Source organism: Malus domestica, chromosome 16 (genome assembly GCF_042453785.1).
Source record: "Malus domestica chromosome 16, GDT2T_hap1".
NCBI lineage: Eukaryota > Viridiplantae > Streptophyta > Magnoliopsida > Rosales > Rosaceae > Malus > Malus domestica.
In genome coordinates this window covers 2,614,381-2,631,530 of record NC_091676.1, presented here as the reverse complement: position 1 = coordinate 2,631,530, position 17,150 = coordinate 2,614,381, and the positions used below count along the sequence as shown (strand labels likewise).

General features: G+C 38.3%; 3 protein-coding genes across 4 annotated transcripts; 2 read left to right on the top strand and 1 right to left on the bottom strand.

Moving 5' to 3' along the window:
- The first annotated feature begins 147 nt into the window (after nt 1–147).
- LOC103431897 (uncharacterized) lies at nt 148–828 on the top strand. Its single transcript, XM_070815424.1, has one exon. The coding sequence runs from the start codon at nt 148–150 to the stop codon at nt 826–828; it is 681 nt and encodes a 226-aa protein (XP_070671525.1).
- A 7,041-nt stretch (nt 829–7,869) lies between these two features.
- On the bottom strand, nt 7,870–11,834 carry LOC103425420 (PR5-like receptor kinase). Of its 2 annotated transcripts, XM_070815694.1 has the most exons (4): nt 10,986–11,834; nt 10,516–10,718; nt 9,246–9,278; nt 7,870–9,029 (listed from the first exon to the last, which is right to left on the bottom strand). In XM_070815694.1, the coding sequence occupies exons 1-4, from the start codon at nt 11,222–11,224 to the stop codon at nt 7,945–7,947; spliced, it is 1,560 nt and encodes a 519-aa protein (XP_070671795.1). In that variant the 5' UTR covers nt 11,225–11,834; the 3' UTR covers nt 7,870–7,944. The 2 variants fall into 2 exon arrangements, with proteins under 2 accessions (XP_070671795.1, XP_008361716.2); XM_008363494.4 differs by having other exon boundaries at nt 10,516–11,834.
- A 1,652-nt stretch (nt 11,835–13,486) lies between these two features.
- Nucleotides 13,487–17,128, top strand: LOC103402657 (uncharacterized). Its single transcript, XM_008341409.4, has 6 exons — nt 13,487–14,274; nt 14,363–14,574; nt 15,030–15,315; nt 15,414–15,499; nt 15,576–15,667; nt 16,280–17,128. The coding sequence occupies exons 1-6, from the start codon at nt 13,963–13,965 to the stop codon at nt 16,510–16,512; spliced, it is 1,221 nt and encodes a 406-aa protein (XP_008339631.1). The 5' UTR covers nt 13,487–13,962; the 3' UTR covers nt 16,513–17,128.
- The last annotated feature ends 22 nt before the right edge of the window (nt 17,129–17,150 follow it).

Sequence of the window (17,150 nt, the reverse complement as noted above, 5' to 3'; positions counted from 1 at the left end):
CCATAAGTTTCGAGTGCTTATCATTTTGGCCTGAAGATCAAAATGAAAAAAAAAATTGTAAGAATCAGAAGTTCTAACACTATATTTCTCCAGGAATACATATTGTTGCAAGTTCTTACACATCTCATTTTTCTTTCAGAAAAGAAAATGGCGAACTTGGCAAAGCTTGAATATGTTGTCCTGGACATTACCGGGAAGAATTACCTTACATGGGTACTGGATACCAAGATCCATCTGGAAGCAGGGAATCCTGGAGATACCATCAGGGAAGAGAACAACTCATTCTCTCAAGAACGGGCGAAGGCTATGATTTTTATTCGTCGCCATCTTGATGAGGCACTAAAGAGTGAGTACTTAACGGTTGAAGATCTGTTACCTCTCTGGCAGGCTTTGAGAAGCAGATACAATCACCAGACAACGATGATTCTTCCAAGAGCTCGCTATGAATGGACTTACCTAAGGATCCAGGATTTCAAGTCAGTGGCTGAGTACAATTCTACGTTGTTCAAAATTACATCTCAGATGAAGCTCTGTGAGGATACTATTATTGAGGAAATATTGCTGGAAAAGACTTTCAACACATTTCATGTCTCTAACGTGCTCATGCAGCAGCAGTATAGAGCACGAGGCTACACTGAATACAACCAGCTGATATCTGTGCTCCTGGTAGTTGAACAAAACAATAAGCTCATAATGAAAAACCATAATTCTCGACCTACTAGATCTGCACCATTCCCAGAAGTGAATAATGCTTCCATCGAAGTGAACGCCACATCCTCTGGTGGCAATAATCATAAACGAGGACGTGGCCACAAGCGAGGTCGATAGAATAGGAAAGGCAAGAACCATGGTGGTCAGTTTCACAACCAGGTTCCGAGGCATAATTCAGGCCCGAGCTTTAAAAATGTGAATCGCCACAAAGGTAAAGCTCACATGAACAATGCTCCTAGGAACTCTGAAGGAGCCTGCCATAGGTGTGGTGGCAATGGGCATTGGGCGCGCACTTGTCGTACCCCAAAACATCTGGTGGAGCTGTATCAAGCCTCCTTCAAGGTGAAGGGTGTCGAGACCAATTTTCTCGACCAAGCTAAACCAATAGATATACCTGATCCAGTATTTGATTTATCAGGGCAATTGGACACAACCCACCTAGATGTTTCAAACTTCATTATGGAAAGGGAGAATGAAGTATACCGGTCTGACTAAATCGTTTATGTTTGATGTACTTTTATTATGCTGAACTTGTTGTGTAAAACTAGCATTTCAGATTCAATAAAAGTAGTATGTAAATTTCTTGTTATAACTTGCTTTTAACTCTGATTCCCTTACTCAGAGAGCATGGATAAAATCTATGATCATTCTCAAAACATGAGAAATGGCGGAGATATCTGTCTTGCAGACTGCGCAACAACGCATACAATACTTCGAGATTGAAAGTATTTCTCAAACTTGATGTTTACAAAAGTAAAGGTAACAACAATATCAGGCCAATTAGATGTGATTGAAGGCTCAGGGAAAGCCCAGATTATGTTACAAAATGGAACAATATTATCCATACAAAATGTGATGTACGCCACTCGATCTACTCGAAACTTGTTGAGTTTCAAAGACATACGTTTAAATGGATACCACATGGAAACGAAAAGTGCAGAAAATGTGGAGTATCTATGCATTACCTCCAATGATACCTAGAAGCATATATTGGAGAAGTTGCGTAGTTTGTCAAGTGGATTGTATTATACATACATAAAGACAGTTGAATCACATACTGTCATGAACCAGAAGTTCATTGATTCAAAAGTTTACATGTTTTGGCATGACCGTCTGGGTCATCCAGGATCCACCATGATGCGTATGATCATTACCAACTCTAATGGACATCCATTATTGAGCAGAGACATTGCTATCTCAAATAATAACCCTTGCAAGGCTTGTTCTCAAAGGAAGTTGGTAATTAGACCATCAATTAGACCATCACAACTAAAGGTTGATGTTGAATCCCCATCATTTTTGCAAAGAATTCAAGGGGATATTTGTGGACCTATTCAACGATCTTGTGGACCATTTCGATATTTTATGGTTTTGGTTGATGCATCTACCAGATGGTCACATGTTTGTCTCTTGTCTACTCAGAATGTAGCTTTTGTGAGACTTCTTGCTCAGATAACTAAATTACGAGCACAGTTCCCAGATTATCCCATTAAGTCAATCCGACTTGATAATGCTGGTGAATTTACGTCTCAAACTTTTGATGATTACTGCATGATATTAGGCATTAATGTTGAACACTATGTTCCTCATGTCCATACTTAAAATGGTTTAGCAGAAGCATTGATCAAGCGACTTCAATTAATAGCTCGCATTCTGCTTATGAAAACCAAATTGCCAGTTTCTACATGTGGACATGCCATCCTACATGCTACATCATTGGTTCGATTGAGACCTATAACCAACCACCAATACTCCTCAATACAACTCATGTTTGGATATCAGCCAAACATTTCACATTTACGAGTTTTTGGTTATACTGTTTATGTGCCTATTGCACCCCCGCAACGCACTAAAATGGGACCTCAGCGTAGACTGGGAATTTATGTGGGTTTTGATTCACCATCTATCATTAGATATTTGGAACCCTTGACAGGTGATATGTTTACAGCTCGTTTTGCTGATTATCATTTTGATAAGACATTCTTCCCATCGTTAGGGGGAGAAAAAATTGTTCCAAAAGAACGGAAATAACTGACATGGGTCGTTCCCACCTTGTCTCATTTTGATCCTCGAAGCATTCAATATGAAAATGAAGTAAAAAGGATCGTTCATCTTCAAAGCATTGCCAATCAAATGCCAGATGCATTTAATGATGCTATGAAAGTGACAAAATCACATATACCAGCTGCAAATGCACCTGCCAGAATTGATGTCCTTGTTGGACAAAATAAAGTGGCAGCGAATGATTCATCTGGTGCACGCCTGAAGCGTAGTAGACCACCAGGTTCAAAAGATTCAGCCCCTCAAAAGAGAAAGACAATGACACAACTGAATCCAAATGAAATCATTCAGGAAGAGGGAATGAATGACAAATCTACAATTCATGATTCTGGACTTCTAGAAGAAGAAAATGTCCTTGATGAAACACATGTCCCTGAAGAGACAGAAGTACATGAAAGCAATGAAATCTCCATAAATTATGCACGTACTATTGAATTGTGGGATCAGAATGAAATAATCATTGACGATATGTTTGCATTCGCAGTAGCCACTAAAATCATATTAAATGATAATGTTGAGCTCCACTCTGTTGATGAGTGCAAACAGAGACAAGATTGGCCTAAGTGGAAAGATGCAATCCAGGCAGAATTAAATTCCTTGGAAAGATGAAGTGTTTTTGGATCAGTAGTCCAAACCCCGTCTGGTGTAAATCCTGTGGGTTACAAATAGGTATTCACATGGAAACGCAATGAGAAAAATGAGATTGCAAGATATAAAGCACGACTCGTTGCACAAGGATTTTCACAAAGACCTGGAATTGATTATGAGGAGACATACTCTCCTGTAATGAATGCAATTACGTTCCGTTACTTAATAAGTTTAGTGGTTTCAGAAAAGCTTGACATGCGACTTATAGTGTTATCACTGCGTATCTGTATGGAGAATTAGATACTGACATATATATGAAAGTCCCAGAAGTACTCAAGTCGCCTGAAACAGCTAACAAACCACGAGGTATGCTCTCGATCAAATTAAGACGACCATTGTATGGGCTAAAACAATCTGGACGAATGTGGTATAATCGTCTCAGTGAGTATTTGATTAAAAAGGGTATATCAACAATGTCATTTGCCCTTGTGTGTTCATTAAGAAATCCAACTCTGGATTTGCTATAGTGGCAGTATATGTCAATGATATGAACCTAGTTGGAACTCCTGAAAAGTTACATAAAACTACTGAATATCTGAAAAGCAAATTTGAAATGAAAGACCTTGGAAAAACGAAATTTTGTCTTGGCCTGCAGATCGAGCATTGTGCTAGCGGAATTTTAGTCCACCAATCAGTTTACATTGAAAAAATCCAGAAGCGAGTATGGACAAGGCTTATCCACTCAGCACGCCAATTGTCGTTCGTTCTCTGGACATTAAGACAGATCCATTCCGTCCAAAAGAAGATGATGAAATGGTCCTTGGTCCAGAAGTATCATATTTGAGTGCAGTAGGTGCTTTGTTGTATTTAGCACAATGTATTATACCAGATATAGTTTTTTCAATCAACTTGTTAGCCAGGTATAGCTCTGCTCCAACAATTCGTCATTGGAAGGGTGTCAAAGATGTATTGCGATACCTTCGTGGGACAACATATATGAGTCTCTTCTACTCAAAGAACTCCACAAATGACCAGGTCCTTGTCGGATATACAGATGCTGGTTTCCTCTCTGATCCGCATAAAGCCTACTCACAAACTGGATATGTGTTCAAGAATGGAGATACATCAATCTCATGGTGTTCAACAAAGCAAACATTAGTTGCTACATCTTCAAATCATTCAGAAATACTTGTTTTACATGAAGCAAGTCGTGAATGTTCTTGGTTAAGATCAATAATCTATCATATTCGGAATTCATGTGGTTTGACTTCGAAGATAGACAATCCAACTGTCATTCATGAAGATAATGCAACCTATGTTGCCCAAATGAAGGAAAGATTCATCAAGGGCAATAAGACTAAAAACATATCTCCAAAGTTTTTCAGTGCACATAAGCTTAAGAAGGCTAAAGTTATTGAAGTCAGACAAATCCGTTCTAATGAAAATCTGGCAGACTTGTTCACCAAGTCTCTACCAAAATGCACGTTTCAAAAGTTAGTGCAAAGTATCGGATTACGTCGACTTACCAAACAGCTAAATTTGAAGAATGCGGAATTAATGGGAGATACATCTCAGGGGGAGCATCCATGATACATGCTTGTTGTACTCTTTTTCCTTCGATTAAGATTTTTCCTACTGGGTTTTTCCTATTAAGGTTTTAACGAGGCAACATAAGCATACTTAACACTATATCAACAATCCAGGTAAAGTTGTACTCTTTTTCCTTCGCTATGGTTTTTTCCCACTGGGTTTTTCCAAGCAAGGTTTTAACGAGGCAACTAATGTTGATATGTGGGCATCTAAGGGGGAGTGTTGAAACCATTGGCAGTCAATATTGGCAGTTGAAAACATTAACTGATGAAACCATCGGCTATCTGATGAATGCCCACATAAGTTCTTTGTCAATACCTACACAAATATGATGAAGAGTTTGGAAACAAAATGTTGTAAATTTCAAACTTTAAGAATTTGTGTATGGATTCACTCTATAAATAGAGCATTCCTACTGCCATCGATGTATATACAGAGATAAGATACAGAGAATACAAATCAAAACAAAGGGATCAATAATATCATTCATTCCTCCATCTTTTATTTGTCATTCACTTGAGCTATAGTTTTAGTGTGATATTTTACATCTGCTTCGCACCTATCTAAAAGGTTATCCCTTTAACTTTTACATATTTATAACATTTCTATTTTACTATAAATAAATAAAGTACATTGGGCTTTTTCGTTGTTCAGAAAGTAAGCTGAGCTACTCATCCCTAACAAAAAATTTACAAAGTAAATGGGCTAAACTGGACCGCTACATGACCCGTTTTAGAGGCCCATATTGAGTTTACCCAACCCAGACAATATTTTTAACAAAACGAGGAATTAAAACCTTCATGCGCACCGTTTCGGTTAAAAAGGAGACGAACCGGTATATTCCAGAGACTTTTTTCCTTTTTTTGTTTTTGGTTAAGTTTTAGAGTAAATTGTAGCTATAGTCCCTTAACTTTAACTCAATTGGAGCAATGATCCCTCAACTAAAAATTCATTACCATTGGTCCCTCAACTTTAATTCAACTGGAAAAATGGTCCCTTAACTTTAACCCAATTGTAGCAATGGTCCTTCCAACATAACTCGTTTTGACAAAAAATTTGACGTAGTTGACGAAAATGACCATAATTACACACTTTGATGAGTTGAGGGACCCTAATTATATAAATGGTTATTCCAACATAACTTATTTTGATAAAATTTTGACGAAATTGATGAAAATGACTATAGCTACACATTTCGATAAGTTGAGGGACAAATGATAATGGATTTTTAGTTGATGGACCATTGCTCTAATTTGATTAAAGTTAAAAGATCATTGCTACAATTTACTCTCTTAAGGAATAAGAAATTTTGTGATTGTAAAATCTGGGATGATTTGGTGGGTTAGGAACTGATTAGGGAGTTAATAAAGCTTTTGACTGTTGCATGCAAGAATTGGGTATTAAGTAAAATGCACTTAAAACTTAAAAAGCTTCCAACTTTATTGAAAGTGGTTTTGATCAGAGCACTTGTTTCTGTGATTCATCACGGATTCATGCCCTTCTTTGCAATTTTTTGAACTCATTGGAACGATTCTTTGTTGGTTAACAACGTGTGAACGCGGTTCGATTGTTTTAGCTATTTGCTTGTGGAATCGGAGTCAAATATCATCTTCGTGTTCATGGGTTTAACTAAGGAATTGAGAATGTTGATAATATACAGCATCCTTCTTGCAGAGATCTCTTATAAAATATAAAAGCTTGCATTCTCTTCGAGTTGGGACCTAACGATTTTATCTCCAGGCAATCAATTTGTTATTGCAATTCAGGTTTTGATTGTTTGTGTCTCTGCTTTTTTTTGTTCGGGAATCATTTTATTTGTTCGCGTGCAGTGTTAGACTCCGAGGAACAATTACTGCTGCTGTAGTGAAAACAATGGCATCCCAATTTTTGAGATTTACCTGTAAAGATTTAAAGATTATCTAGAAAGTTTTTTCTAGTTTGATTTTGAACTGATAAGAGGCATGTTACAAGGTAGCAAGGGAGTTATTTGCCTTCACAAAATGTATAATCTTTCTATCCACATCTGTTATACATGGAATTTGAATTGGGAAGAGCTGCCTCACACTACACTGGAGATTATCTTTGAGCGACAGCCTCTGATTGATTGTATCTCTGTTAATGATGTTTGCAGAGCTTGGAGAAACGCTATTGGACAGGAACTTTCTTGTTGGCAAAGGCGTGGTGTCCCGTCCCGTGGCTCATGACTTCTGGCCACAGAGACGGACATGTAAGGACTTGTGGACTTGTCTTAGCATATTACATAATCAAGATTGGGGATCATATCAAGATTGGTTGATTCTAGTGAAAGAAGTCGATTGTTACAACCTTGAGTTCATAGTCAACACCGGGAGCTTGCATTTTGGGTCCGCGGAGCTCAATCATGGCTTAAACATAAGCTAGATGGTGAGCCGTTTGAGGATGCTGTCTTCTCAGATGGAAGTTTCTATCTTCTAAGCAGTGACTATAGCATTTCGAAGATTAAGGTTACTAATGTTCTTGCTGCCATCAGAACAGAGGATGATCATGAGATAAAAACAGATAGCCATTAAGTAAAAATGTCCGAGGAGCAGGAAAATTACGGTGTGTTGAAGTATCTTGTGCAATCTTGTGGAGAGCTTCTACTTGTTTGTAGGTTTTATAGCCCCGAACCTGATGCTGTTCTTGAAACACATGATTTCAAAGCATATAAACTGGATTTCAGCCGGATGGCATGGAAGAGGGTACATGATTTGGGCGCCGCGTTTGTAATTGTGTTCATATAAGAACTTGACTGCAACTTCCCGGCCATCTTTGAGTTTCCCTAAATTGGATTGATTAAAGCGTTTGTAATTGTGTTGAATATATAATGATTGCAGGAGTGGTAGTAAGAGGGTCGCTCCTACTGTGTTGATTCATTCATCTATAGAAATGAACAAAACAAAAATGAAATGCTTACTTTATTATTCAGATTGCCTCAGAAAAAACATAGATTTGTTCAAGTAAAATACAGGATTTTTACTGAATTGATACCAATGTGGTAGAAGAATCTACCGGGGATTTTGGAGGAGAAGACAAGTAAGGCTTGGGTGGTATCTGCAATGAATCAACACTCCCTTCCAACATATCTATCACTTCCTTTATCGCTGGCCGGTTGGAAGGATCAGTTTGTATGCACCACAAGCTCACTATGATCATCTTCCTTGCTCTTACTTTGTCTTCCTCATTCGTAACACTCTGCAGACCAATCTCTTCGTCCAGTTCAAGACGCTTGTAAATCCAATGCGGAAAATATATTTCACTTGTATTTTCAGCTTCAGTGTCGATGTTCCTTCTTCCTCCAACCATCTCCGAAAGCATCATTCCGTAGCTGTACACATCGGACTTGTGTGAGACCTTTCCAAAGTTTCGAGAAAATACTTCTGGAGCAATGTAACCTGCTGTACCTCTAGCTCCCAACATCGACACAATGCTCTCGTTCCTGTTGCATATTTTGGCAAGGCCAAAATCCGAGATTTTTGGGGTGAAATTTTCACTGAGAAGAATGTTGTGAGGCTTGATGTCAAAATGCAAAATTCGTGTGTTGCAACCACGATGTAAGTACTCCAATCCTCGAGCAATACCAAGTGAAATTTGATCCAGAGTTTCCCATCCCAAGTGATGATGATCATTCTTGGGAGTACTTGCATCAAATATGAACTTCTCGAGCGATCCATTAGGCATGAATTCATAGATCAGAGCCCTCTTCGAACCCTCAAAACAGTAGCCCAACAAGGAGACGATGTTGACATGGGAAGTTCGACTAATGGCTGCCACTTCATTCATAAATTCTTCTCCATCTCCTTTCAGTTTGGTCAAGACCTTCACTGCTACAAGACGGCCGTCCTTTAACTTTCCTTTGTAAACAGCACCATAGCCTCCTTGTCCTAATTTTTCTTTGAAGGAGTTGGTCATTTTCTTGACCTCCGAATAGCTATGCCTTTGAACTTGAAGCGGCCCGTAGCTCCTTAGAAGGGCCTCAACAATTTGATGTTTTTGGATACGCTTCTTCCAAAAGAAACAGCAGACAACAACTAGAACGACGATAACAGAAGCTGCACCAACTGTTAAAGGAGAGTTAAATTTGATTGAAGGTATGTTATGCAGAGCAATCAATGGACTTTGCCAACGTGTTTAAACGCTTGCTCATTCCGTGATTCCTAGAAAATTAATCCAGAGGGATTGGGGAATGACTGATTTCCGTGCTTTGGTTCTAGCACTTGTCCTAGATGAGTATGCATACCAATTAGATATCTTAAATGTAGAGATATCAATCTTACCTAGTCCTAGCTTCAATTTCACCTGCTTATCTCCTGCAACATGAATTGCAATGAAAACTGCTGTTAACTAAATTACAGAAGATGGAAGTGGCATAAATTATGTTACCATTCAAAAAAAAAAAGAGGCTAATGCATATATAACAATCATTTAATACTTTGTGTCTCGATAAACTGTTAGTTAGGCCATCTCCAACCGAAGGGTCCAGAGGGCCAGAGGGCCGAAAATAGCCCTAAAACCGTCTCCAACCGAGGGCTAGGCCAGAGGGCTCGGGAATCTGGGAGGGCCCCACGGGATCAGAGAGGGCTGGAGGGCTGGAGGGCTGGAGGGCTGGCTGCTTTCGGCCAGCCAGCCAGCCCCGGGCTGGCTATTTTTTTTTTTAATGTTTCTTATTTCTGTCGGTTATAACCGACAGAAATAATATTCTTATTTCTGTCGGTTATAACCGACAGAAATAATATAATATATATTATTTCTGTCGGTTACAACCGACAGAAATAACATTTTGAATTCAAACTTCCAACGGCTAGCGCCACTAGCCGTTGTAAATCCTTTTTTTTTTTTTTATGAATTTAAACCTTTTTTTTTCTTTTTTTTTTCTATAACTTCCTATAACTTCTATTTTACAAAATTTGTTTCAATTTTTTTTTAATTCTATTTTTTTCCTATAACTTATATTTTACAAAATTTGGGTCATATTTTTTTCATATAACTTCTATTTTACAAAATTTGTTTCATATTTTTTTTTTAAATTCCATTTTTTCCTATAACTTCTATTTCACAAAATTTGTTTCATATTTTTTTTAAATTCTAATTTTTTCCTATAACTTCCTAAGCCATTATACAACATTAAATTAAATTAAGTAACATGAAACAACATTAAACAATATGAAACAACATTAAATAACATTAACCGACATAAAAATTATACAACACTAACCAACATGATTTTTAAATAAAATTAAGTTGTAGTTTTTAAATAATAAATTATGTTTGGTCCTATGGCCCTTTGGCCCTCGGTTGGAGACGGTTTTTTTTTACAGGGCTAAAACGAGCCCTCTGGCCCTCTGACCCTCGGTTGGAGACGGAGGCAAATATGGCCCTGTACTGTTCATTAAAATATTAATATCTTGGAGAATCTTGGAGGGCCAGAGAGCTAAAACGAGCCATCTGGCCAGCCATCGGTTGGAGATGGCCTTATATCCTTTGAAGAAAGGAATCGGATTATCGTACGTCAGAGAATGAAAAAACAGGTCATGTAAATGTATATACCTTTTTCTCTGGCGGCGCATTTATAATTTCCATATTCAACCAGGCATTCACCTTTTCTTTCACGACATTGATAACATTTTCGTGCTTCCACTTCGAGGGAAAACTCAGCAGTCAATGAAGACAACGTGATGGGTTGAGACGGAGACGGAACTATGGGGACCTGAATGGTTGCACACCCTGGCGGCGGGGGGTTAGTTAAACTACTGCTAAATGAAGCGGTATAATAAGTATGGTTAGCATTTCCGCAGCCATAATTAAGTTGTGGGTAAGAATTTTTGTCTAAGGTGGTGTTGCATTTGAAAAGGGTCAGATCGTGTGTGAATAATGGTACTTCAACGATTGGAGAAGCGCTGGGAAGACTCAAGTCGTCGAAAACTCCATCATCGCAGCGATCCTTTTCTAAGCGGTCGGCAAGGTCTCTGTCATTGATAGAAATCGAAGGTGAAAATAAAGAGCCTTGGAATTCATGCCAGTATCCCCCCTCTTTCAATTGGATCTTTGGCCGATCGGGTTCTGAACAATCAACTGTGAACAATCCGCATTCAGGAGGATCTCCCGGGCTTTTGAAGGGGAAGCTGATGTTGCCTGCTATGTCACTGCAGAAGTGGCCTGGACAATGTTTGGAGGGTTCCGCTTCTGAATATTCAGCAGAGTGCAGAACCACAAGGTGAGCAAGAACGGAGAGAATAAACAAAGCCACCGAAGCCATCCGAGAATTCCCAGCTGATGAACAAGAAGAAAGCGCCGCAAAGGAAGAAGAATAAGAAGATCTACTCCTCCTCAAATTCAGAACAAGAGTGATGAATTGTAGAGGTTGAGAATTCTTTGTTTGCAATATATTAACACCCCTGTTGACTTGGAATTTGGGAGACTGGAAGACTTGCGGGAACTAACCATGTAAATGTTGCTCGACTTAAAAGACTTCCATGGCCTACTAGGGGAGTTTCCTTCTCAACTTCCCCACTGACAAGCACCGGAAAGACTTTGAACCCTTGACTCTTCAAAGACAACATTCAAAAGTCCTTGCAACTCCTCTGAACCACACAGATTACGGAAAGGATTGAGTGTTCAGTGTTCACTCGTGGCGTCGTGAAACATGTTCCTTTCCGTCTTGCTCTGGGGTCTACTTATTTGTGTGAACACTGAACAGCTTCAAAGCTGAAAAGAAAAGCATCTCCTGGTAGTAGTACTAACGTTGGAATTTAATCTAGTGAAAGGTCATGTGGATTGTAAAGAGGCACATATATAGTTTGTTGTATTTTGGTTACAAGTCTATTACAACTGTTCATGTAATTAATTACTAGATTAGTCAGTTAACCAGGTGTAATTAGTTACTAAGCTATTTTTCGCAAGTGTATATAAACCTGTTGTAATTTCTTATTCATTAAGAAATGAAATTACCAGAGTTATTTCTTATATGGTATCACTCGCCTCTCTACTCATGCACCGATCCTAGCTTCTTCTGCAATCTTTGATTTCTATTCCCAAATTTGTTTTCTCCCTGCAAAATCTTGATCGACAATGGCATCTTCTACCTCTTCGCCTGCAAATCCAGAAGTCTTCGCCTGCAACCTCAATTCTGGAGCAACAGAGGCAACAAGGCCAAGCTGGGGCAAGAAGGTGGTGAGAACACCCGAGCATCGATGTATCTCTTAAATATAAATTGAAGACTAGAGTTTATTTTACTATTTCTCATTTTTGACCACATAGAAAATATTTTCATTTTTTTAAAATTTATTTTATAATAGGCGACCGTAGCACAAGATTTAAATAAAATAAAAAACTAATGAAAATGATTAAATTTTTTTGAATTTAACGAAAATAATAAAATTAAAATTAAAATAAATAATATTATGATTAATTTTTAATATAAAAATATGATTTATAATTAAAATAAATAGTACCATAAATTTTTCAGTTAAAGTTCTATTTAATCAAACGTGGTGATCTGAAGCAAAAGTCCAAAAAGGCGCGTAACCTCACGCATCCGGAACGTCGTGGCTCTGAGTTGAGAATTAATTGATAAATAAAAAAGTCTATTCAATTTCTTGATAAAATCGAATGGGGATAAGAAGGAAAATGACACCTTCCATCTAGCAGAGCGAATCCAGCCATACACGTGTGCAGCGTTTCCCTCCATCACACGTGTAGGCAGCTGAGTCCCTCACCCCAATGACTAATCCGTGTGGCCTCGATGCCACCAATCGCAACCATGTTTAGTAAAGCCTTTCAGATCTTTTCCATTTAGTCATTAGATAACGCTCAAACTCACCCCACTCCCACACACAATCAGATTACCTAAATTGCCCTTATCTAACCACAAATTTTCTACCACTCATCGACTAGTTTCTTCTCTTATTCAATGAAAAGCACCCGGTACTGTTCACTTTAACGAAAAATCATACTTTTTACACTAAAAAGTCAATCATGTTACTATTCACTTTACCCTTTATTTTATCCTTATCATTAAAACTCAAAATTTTCAAACCATTTTCATTAGTTTTCCTTAATTAATAATGTCACTCAATGTTACAATCTGATAGTATTTTTATTTACTTATACATGAGAATTTTAAGTTTAAATATCACGAACGATGAATAAGATACCAAATTAGGTTGCGAAAACTCTGGTTTAGCCGAACCTCACCATCCCCTTTGTCTAAATATATTTTTGTATTACAAAAATCAATAATTTGACTCAAATTACAATATGTAACTTTTTTTATTAATACGCTGAGAAACTGTACAAAATGTAAGTTGTGTTATGCGTAAAAAAGGAATATATCAATTACATTTTTTAATATTTTTACAAACGTAAAATGGTACAAAACGTAACTTGTGTACTGATTTTGCACAAAAAATTTCCAATTTAAAAGCCTCACAAAAATTCAACAAAAAACAAGGTTGTAATTTTCTGAATTGAGTGCCCCCGTTGCATTAAGTCATGGGCGCCAAAGTTGTTGGCAAGTTGTTTTTTAATTATTTATATTTAACAATAAGGATTTAAAAAAAAAATTGTTTTGTTCTTCTCCTACCCCTACGCCGTACCCCCATCCTTTTATACAGAGCCTGCTTCGCCGTTTGCTTTCTTCTTTCGCCTTCCTCCCATCGCTTCCCTTTCCCCTACTATTCCAACTTATATTACCATATTGCCCCTCAATACCTACCCCTATCATCGTCTTCTTCTTCCGCCAGATCCATAGTGTTTTGCTATTCCGACTCAGCCCCTGCAACTCCAATCTTTTCCGATCCGATTCCCCCAATTTTCTCGATCAACCCTAATTTTGACAAACCCTAGAGGCGCTGATCCCCTTAATACCATCGCCCAGTTGTTCTCGGTTTGTTCCAATCCCGTTGACTTTGTTTCTGGGTTTAAGACGCTCTGCGTGCAGAGGGGGACCGGATATAAGGCTCTCGTTGAGCCAGTTTCTGCTTCGCCTTTCACGCGATGTTGGGTACGGGATTGCAGGTTACGCGCGGCCGCGGAGAGGATCGATTTTACAATCCGGCGAGAGCTCGTAGGGCCCACCAGAACCAGAAGGCGGAGCAACTTCGCAGAGCTCAGAGCGACGTCACGCCCAGTCCGTCTCCTTCCTTGAAGGGTAATCCCAACCGGGAGCCGGAGAACCGGACCGGGTCTGATGAGGCGCCCAACCCCTTCGCCGTGCCCGCTTTTGAGCCCGTCGTGAAGCCCTTGAGTAATCTCGACCGGTTCTTGCAGTCGATCTCTCCGTCCGTCCCCGTTCAGTACCTCTCCAAGGTGTTTGCTTGAATCTAATTTGTGTAATTTTTTGGGGGTTTTTTTTTTATTTTTTTTGTTGATCTTGTAATTAATTGTTTGGTTGCAGAGGACGATGAGAGGATTGAGTACATGCGACGTGGAATGTCAGCCATACTTTGTTCTGGGGGATTTATGGGAGTCCTTCAAGGAGTGGAGTGCTTATGGTGCAGGAGTGCCTCTGATTTTGAATGACAGTGACTCTGTGGTTCAGTACTACGTCCCTTACCTGTCCGGCATTCAAATATACGGCCACTCTGCGAAATTGGCAACTAAGACAAGGTATACATTTTACTCCATACTTTTGGCTTAATTCGATTTATCATTTGTTTTGTAGTTTAGAAGAATTTTGATATAGTTCTAGTTGATTATAGTCACATGCATGCATTGTTTGTATTTTCTTTCTTGATAGTGAATCAGTGATAACTGATAAGTGTGCCGTTATCTCTCTGCAAAATGATTTTTGTCCTGCATTTACTTAGAGGTAAATCCAAAACTGAATTTGAGAATTTGTTGTTGTTCTTGATTGTATGGCGCATGCACTTATGGTAAACAGGTTTCATGGATTACTATGTTTGTTTACTCCTTGCATCAGAATATGTACTTTTAACGGAATCAGTGTATACTGACTATTGCCCGTTGCTTACTTTAGTTTACATATTTGCTTTTTGTCAAAACATGAATGGTTTATTTCATTCATTTTTGTTATTCAAAGTTTGATGGTCGTTTATTGATAGGCGACCAGATGAGGACAGTGATAGTGACTTCAGGGATTCTAGCAGTGACGGTAGCTGTGAGTACGAAACTGATAGACTAAAATATTTGAGTGAGCAGCAGAATCACCAAATTATGTCTAGTGAAATTCCTCGTAGGATAGAAAGATTATCTTTAAGAGACCCGCATTTACCACCCCACGAAGACTGTTCCAGTGACGAGGGCGAATGTATAAATTCCCAAGGTTGCTTACTGTTTGAGTATTTTGAACGGGACCTTCCTTATTGTCGTGAGCCTTTAGCTGACAAGGTTATAATTTCATTTCTCTCTAGAACAAATAGTAATATATCTTGCTATTTATGACCTCCCTTTTTTCGGATGTTGTTCTGAACTTTACCTTTCTACAGATACTAGATCTTGCGTTCCATTTTCCTGAGCTAAAGACACTAAGAAGCTGTGATCTACTGTCACCCAGTTGGATATCTGTTGCATGGTACTATAGATCACTGTTTTTGTTTACTCGTTGTACACTGTCGTGTGACTAATTGGTTTTGGTATGACCTTTTCAGGTATCCAATTTATAGGATTCCAACAGGACCAACTCTAAAGGATCTTGATGCGTGCTTTCTAACATACCATAAACTTTTTACACCCATGAGAGGTACTTTTTAACCCTTTTAGTTTTGCTTAGGATGGAAGTTTGTTCCCTGACATTTGGTCTGCATAATTGATACTCTTGAGATGACACGTTATTTCATTTTGTTGTTTTGGTCTGATTTTATAAATTGTAATCATACATCATAAATGGGATACCACGTTGTTTCGTTTGGTGATTTGGTCTGATAATATATCTTTTATTCATATAGCATAATAAAAAAGGTCGTACCCAGTGCACAAGGCTTCCGCTTTACGCAGGGTCTGGGAGAGGTGAATGTTATTCATATAGCATAATGAAATAACAAAATCATATGCCATATATTAGTTTAACTGCTTATGTAGTTGATTTTCTTACAGATTTTATCTTTTAATTTTAGCATTTACTACAATGTGGGGATTTAGCATTGTTGATCAAAGAAAGTTATTGTCAATGCACCACGTATGCTGATATCTGCATTATGCCCAAGTTTATCTTGTCTTATCCCTTGTACGTGCATGCTTCCATGTCAAAATGGACGTACAATATGGTAGACAGATATCGAGGATGATTTCATTACGTGTGAAGTATAACTAGATTTTAAATGTGAAACTTGTCTCTTCTTTGATTATGTTTCAGGTGTACAAGATGACCGGGTTCCTGTATTGACATATCCAAGTGACATGGATGGTGTCCCTAAGATGTTGTTACCTGCTTTTGGCCTTGCTTCATACAAATTCAGAGGTTCATTGTGGACGTCGAGTGGTGGATGTGAACACCAGTTAGCCAGCATTCTTTTGCAGGATGCTGACAACTTTCTAAGAAAGCATCGGGTCAATCACCCAGATTTTCTGTTTTTTAACCGTAGATGATATCAAGAGGATGCTAACTGTGATGCTACTACCACCGTTCTAGAAGTGAAGCCTTTTGCACGGGTTACTTGTGAAAATTCTCTTTATTTTGTTAAACTCATGGTGGCAAGTTGGTTTGCGGTGATTCTGTCGTTTGGTTTTCTGTTATTTACTACAGGAGAAAGAAAAGAAAACGAAAAAAGAAAAGGATGAAGGGTAACCCACAGAAGAAAAGTCAAAGCTTTTGGCATGAGATGAAAGAGGCTCAGTAAAAAGTGAATAGAAGGAAAATATAGTTAGATAATCTATAGAAGGTCTAGCTCTAAATGGAAGTTACTGCTTTTGATGTAAGCAAGTTTTTATTTTGTTGGTAGTAAGAAGAGTACATTACTATAAAAAAAGATAAACCGGGCTCTTTTTTATGCCGTGATATGATGTTAATTATTAGTATGTAATCCTGTCTAAAGGGGGTTTTGATTTAGAGATAACCGTAAGTGTTAGTTTTTTCTTCCCCAAATGTGTATCTGAATCGCATCCGACATCACTTAATGAGATAAGGCGTTAAGTGTGTTGTTGCTGCTTATCTGCCGGGTTTGTAATCTTTGTTTCTCTTGCTAAATGAAATCGAGTTCAAGGAGTCGGTCGTCATTCTTTTGTCA